Source organism: Lithobates pipiens, unplaced genomic scaffold (genome assembly GCF_037356315.1).
Source record: "Lithobates pipiens isolate NorthernLeopardFrog02 unplaced genomic scaffold, aLitPip1_a1.2 Scaffold_18, whole genome shotgun sequence".
Classification (NCBI taxonomy): domain Eukaryota; kingdom Metazoa; phylum Chordata; class Amphibia; order Anura; family Ranidae; genus Lithobates; species Lithobates pipiens.
In genome coordinates this window covers 235,822,752-235,828,751 of record NW_027507758.1, presented here as the reverse complement: position 1 = coordinate 235,828,751, position 6,000 = coordinate 235,822,752, and the positions used below count along the sequence as shown (strand labels likewise).

At 43.5% G+C, this 6,000-nt stretch overlaps 1 protein-coding gene across 1 annotated transcript in view; it reads left to right on the top strand.

The window, feature by feature from the left end:
* The first annotated feature begins 651 nt into the window (after positions 1-651).
* Positions 652-6,000, top strand: part of UST (uronyl 2-sulfotransferase) — a 617,990-nt gene continuing 612,641 nt past the window's right edge. The window contains exon 1 of the mRNA XM_077486689.1: positions 652-1,379. Coding sequence (XP_077342815.1) covers positions 1,178-1,379 — 202 coding nt within the window. The 5' untranslated portion in view covers positions 652-1,177. The remainder of the gene's footprint in view (positions 1,380-6,000) is intronic.

Below are 6,000 nucleotides of genomic sequence, written 5' to 3'. Positions count from 1 at the left end.
CCATGCCCGATCGGAGTGCTGCGCGCCTCCAACACATGTGACCAGCTGTGATTGGACATAGCTGGTCACATGGCAAAGAGCCAATTTCATAGGCTCTTTACCCTGATCGAGGATAGGCTGTGTCTGAGGGACACGCCTCATCCCTGATCGCTGCTCCGGGGGCCCGCAGGAGCGGCAAGAACCGGAGAACATCATATCACATCCAGGGGAGGAGATGTTCCTTCCGGAGTCATTTTACAATGGCCTGGTATGGAAGTGGTTAATGGAGATACACTTCTGACCATTTACAATGCAAAAAATGCTTCTAAACGCAAGCGCGGCTAAACGTGGCACAATGGACGTTCTTCAACCGTTGGTTGTTAGCTGTCAAGTTCCATCGTTCAGGTTTTAAAACGTCCCGTGTACAAGAAGCCTAAGAGAAACAGTTTTGCCATTGTTTTTTTTTCTTCTTTCAGGGAGAGTCACCTTAACCTGGCACCATGCAGCGAAAGGAAAGCCCAGAGCTGAGAAGTCAGTCAGTGTGCACAGTCCCTGTCCATCGCCCGCATAGCTCTCCACCTCCACAAGAAGCCCCCAGGGGTCGCTGGTGTGGAAATAAAGAGAAGTCATAAGGAGAAGAAGCAGAAGAAGAAGAAGGGAGGAGGAGGGGGAGGGGAGAGGAGAGACTGAGGGGAAAGCGACAAATGAAAACAACTTTCTTCTACTTACACACATTGGAGGAAGAAAAAAAAAAAAAAAAAAAACTTGCCCGGTGATATGGAGAGTGTGGTAATCTGATGCCGCACTTCACCCTGAGGAGACAGAGCGGGGCGCACCGGACACGGCGGAGCTGCTGGGTGCCCTGCGGCTGTGAGGAGGAGGAGGAGGGGCGGAGAGCACCCAGGACCGGAGCACAGGCGGAGGAGAGCGGATAGAAAGCACTCGGTGTCCGAGGACCCCCCTCACACAGTCCGGGGACCCCCCTTCCTCACACAGTCCGGGGACCCCCCTTTCCCCTCACAGGTCCGGGGACCCCCCCTCCTCACACAGTCCGGGGACCCCCCCCTCCTCACACACGGTGTCCATGTGGCATGGAGGAGACACTGTGCTGACTTCAGGGGGGCTCCCGCCAACTCTGCTCCAACTTGTCCAATGACACAGAGAGCGGCTCTGGTGATGGCTGAGCTCTTCCTGCCCTATGATGATGAAGAAGACCAATAACCACAAACACAGCAATCATGTTCCCAGGATAGGCTGCCTGTCTGCACTGTCCCCTCACTTCTCCCTCAGAGACTATGGCTTCTGCATGGCCACCCTGCTGCTCTTCTGCCTGGGCTCCCTCTTCTACCAGCTCAATGGGGGACCCCCTCAGATCCTGCTGGACCTGCGCCTCTACCTGGGTAAGCTGCAAACTTGCTGGGAGTGACCTGATGTGCACAGTAAGGGGGAGGGGGGAACCTGTTGAGGGTGTCTATGGCTACAGAAGGTTTGGTGTAGTTGCAGGTGCTTTGACAGGACCTACAACATCTGCAGGACTGGAATGTATGATAGTTCTGATCTCCAATCACAGCTCATTATACACCCAGAGGACACTTTGATACCCGTGACATCCCATCCACAAACAAATTGCCTGCTCAATCCAAACATGTCCCTTCAGAGCGAATTAAAAAAAACAGAGCTTTTCAAACCCGTATAAGTGGTCAACGTGAACGGACTTGTGCCCATTTACATCAGGCTACCCCCGAGCCGCCATGTTTAAGAGCTTAGACCTTTCGCTTTATTTTTCTCCTGGACAGACTCAAGGGTGGGCAGATGTAAAAAGATGCAAGTTCATTTATGTGCACCAGCCATGGAGCCTCTGATCAGGTCCACCTAAAAAAATAAACAATCGGTTAGCCTGTGTAAAAGGGGCAATGAACCTCAAGTGACTGTGGTTTGAAGAAAAATTCACTTCAAGTGTTTATTCTTAACTTCTAGCAGAAATAAACTGCAGAAAATACTCGCCTCACCCAGCCAAATAAGTGCTTGCCAGCTGCTTTCATCTTCTTTCTAGGCACCAGGTTTGCACCCTCTTGATTGGCCTGTGATGGATGACATCATCCCTGGCACACACGCATTCGCAATAGGTCAGCTATTCTGGCACAGCCAGAGTGTGCCAGGAATGCACATTTAAATTGTGGGCCACTAATTTAAGAGGGCGCTTTTTTAATGGGCCACTAGTGTAAGAAGGCACTTTTCCATGGGCAACTAATGTAAGAGGGACCTTTTCAATGGGCCATTAATGTAAGAGAGAACTTTTCAATGGGACACTAATATGAGGTTGCTTTTCAATGAGACACTAATGTAAGAAGGTGCTTTTCATTGGGCCACTAATATGGGGGTACTTTTTATTGGGCCACTAATATAAGAGATTGTTTTTTAATGGGCCACTAATGTAAGAGAGAGCTTTTGAATGGGCCACTAATGTAAGAGGGCACTTTTCAATGGCTCACTAATGTAAAAGGGTGCTTTTCAATGGGCCACTAATGTAAGAGGGTGCTTTTTTACTGGGTCACTAATATGAGGGTGATTTTTATTGGGCCATTAATGTAAGAAGGTGCTTTTCAATTGGCCACTAATGTAAGAGGGAACTTTTCAATGGGACACTAATGTAAGAGGGTGCTTTTCATTGGGCTACTAATATGAGGTTGCTTTTCAATGAGACACTAATGTAAGAGGGTGCTTTTCAATTGGCCACTAATGTAAGAGGGTGCTTTTTAATGGGCCACTAATGTAAGAGAGAGCTTTTGAATGGGCCACTAATGTAAAAGGGTGATTTTCAATGGGCCACTAATGTATGAGGGTGCTTTTTTACTGGGTCACTAATATGAGGGTGCTTTTTACTGGGTCACTAATGAGGTTGCTTTTTATTGGGCCACTAATGTAAGAGGGTGCTTTTCATTGGGCCACTTATATGAGGGTGCTTTTTATTGGGCCACTAATATAAGAGGTTGCTTTTCAATGAGACACTAATGTAAGAGGACACTTTTCATTGGGTCACTAATGTAAGAGAGAGCTTTTGAATGGGCCACTAATGTAAGAAGGTGCTTTTCAATGAGGTACTAATGTAAGAGGGCTCCTTTTCAATGAGTCATTTATGTAAAAGGGGGGTTTCTATGGGACACTAATATAAGAGGCTCCAGTGACCTCCAGTGTAAGGGGCAAATCGAATGTGCACAAACTATTTGTGATGATAAACTTTGTTTAAATAACATTATTGTGATTATAATTACTATTCTTTATTGCCTCTGCAAAGAGCAGAGCATATGTATTATTGTGATAATAAAATAGCACTGCAAAAGAGCATTAACAAAACATTTTACCATACTCATGTGCATGGTCAGATATATGAGAGATGGTCTGCAAAATTGGTTGTTCTGGGTTATTGCACATCATTGCTACTTGTATTATGTTATTAAACATGCATTTTACGCCTATTCTGCAGATTTGTTTTACTATTGGAACAGACAACTTATATCAGTTGGTCAGTGGAGTCCTTAGCTTGTTGTCATGGTTAGGTTTACTAATCATTAACATATTAAATATGTGGCATACATTTTTAACTGAGTATTATGTGCATAATAATTTAAATATGTTGTATAAAGGTTTTTTGGAGCAACATGTGTTCCTAATGCAGAGAAGGTTTATTTTTTTGGACATGCTTTTGTAGATTTGCAGCTTTGACTACTTCCACAGTAGCAGTGATGTAGGGAAAAGTAAAGTGTGTCTGACTAAATATAATGATAAACTTAATGGCTGCAGATTATTTTAAAATGGCACTGTCATTTTAGCTGCTAAAATCTTTCATACAGGAGATATCAGAGTTGCAAGCGTTTGCTGATTTGAAAAATAGCATATTTACTTAAACTTGGCATTTGAATGGAATATCGGGAATGAATAAGAAAATAAATAACACAGTGGCTAAGTGATTAGAACTTGGCTGGCAGCACTAGAGTCTTCAATTCGAATCCCAACCATGGTACTACCTGTTCTCCCTGTGCTTGTGTGGTTTTCCTCCGGGTACTCTAGTTTCCTCCCACATTGCAAAGACATGCTGGTAGGCTCCTGTCTAAAACGGCCCTAGTATGTGTATAGAAGTTCACATTCAGGACCATAGAGAAAATAAAGATGCCTAAAACAGGACTGCCATTTGCACAAAATAATGTAAAAGCTATATGCACCCATGTTACCTGCATGCCTGGAGTGTACTTTTAAAGCGGTGTTTGGCCCCCCAAAAAAAGTAATTAAAGTGGTTGTAAACCCTCCTGAAAAAACAAAACAAAAAATAAAAAAATACATCCTGCAAGATAAAGGCATAATGAGCTAGTATGCTATGCATGATGTTGGCTCATGCAAATACAGGGATATCTGCTAAACCGTGCAGGCCTAATTATAGGCTTGCCTGTAGTTTAAAGTGGTTAACAATCTCCATCAGCTGTCGGGTGCTGCCGCCACCATTGCGGGTAAGGGTAGCCTTACGGCTTCATGCCAGAAACCCTACTGTGCATGCGCGAGGCCCCACTCCTCTCTCTTACTGGCCCAGTGACAGGGAGAGAAAGAGGGAGCCCCGTGGTGATGTCACGGGCCTCGGCCCAGACTCCAAAGATAGGTATCCTGTCCTCCCTCCCCCCGAAAGGTGCCAATTGTGGCACCGGAGGGGGAGAGGAGACAAATGAGCGGAAGTTGCACTTTTGGGATGAACTCCGCTTTAATGACTCTTCCTGCAGTTCTCAGTTTTACAAACCCAGATGAGCCATATACTATATTCAGTATTGTTACCATATTCCCTACTTCCTATATACACCCCCTCCTTCCTAACACTTGAACTGAAACAGAAAGATTATGGAAATATCAAATATTTTCTATTGGTTTTCAGCATATTCAGCAGACACTCTTTGCTGATATTGATTGCATTTGTAACAACGCTGTTAGACAACATTGGTAAAAACAAAAAGAAAATACGAAGTACAAGGGACTTGTAACCTTAAATACATTTCCTGGCTAGGTTTTCCCCAAATTTTGTCCTGCAAATTATGTAGGAAGATACAGGTGTCTAGTTATTATAAGTACATGCTTCACTCTTTTTAATAGGTTACAGCAAGATCTTGTCCTGCGAAAGACAGGGAAGTGACCTGTATTCATTCTGTAAATGTATTGCATTTGGCATAAAGTAATATTAATCTGTTAAACTGAAAATCTGGTTGGGTTTTCTAAGGTAATTAAATATTTAGGTTGACCATCTGACTAAAGCATGGAACTTGAATCCTTCCATAAGCTTTGGATGAATAGAGTTCTCTGTGCTGTTGTGAGCTATATCAAACTATTACTGACATTTACATGAGCCCTCGTATGTAGCTAGCTAGCTTAGACTTCTGTGTACGGATATCAGAACAGTTTTCACGCTAGATCCACCTCACTAGCCTATATTGTATATATCAGGACTTTACTTGGCCATACATATCAACTTTGGCGGACTGCCTGCGCTGCCAAGAGACCTGGCTCATTTGCTACTATGTTGATATTGTTGGTGGGAAGTTTAAGAGACAATTTTTATATTGCTGTTATGATTGTTTTTTTTTTTAAATTGGAATCATTGACTACAACACTGATCTTATGTTCCTCTTATATGGATCTATATATTCCCAAGAATTTTGGGGCTTGGTCTTTTTAATATACTGACAATTTTTGGGGGACAAATGGAATGATTACTCCTATTTACACATACTGTATTCTGTGTACCAGCTTTTGGCTTGTGTGGATGTGTACCCATGTACTGCTACATATGAGCCTAGGCCATATGCAGCGAGAAGTCAAATATATCAAAATGGGAATGGCTAATAAAGCGGAACTGCACTGCATCTGAGCACCACAAACCAAGGAAACATTTTAATGCATTTTTTAATATTTAAAGCAAACTCATCCATCCCATACATGTCTCCATGCCTAATTTTGCTGAGAAATCGCTTTGAACAATACCTCCTA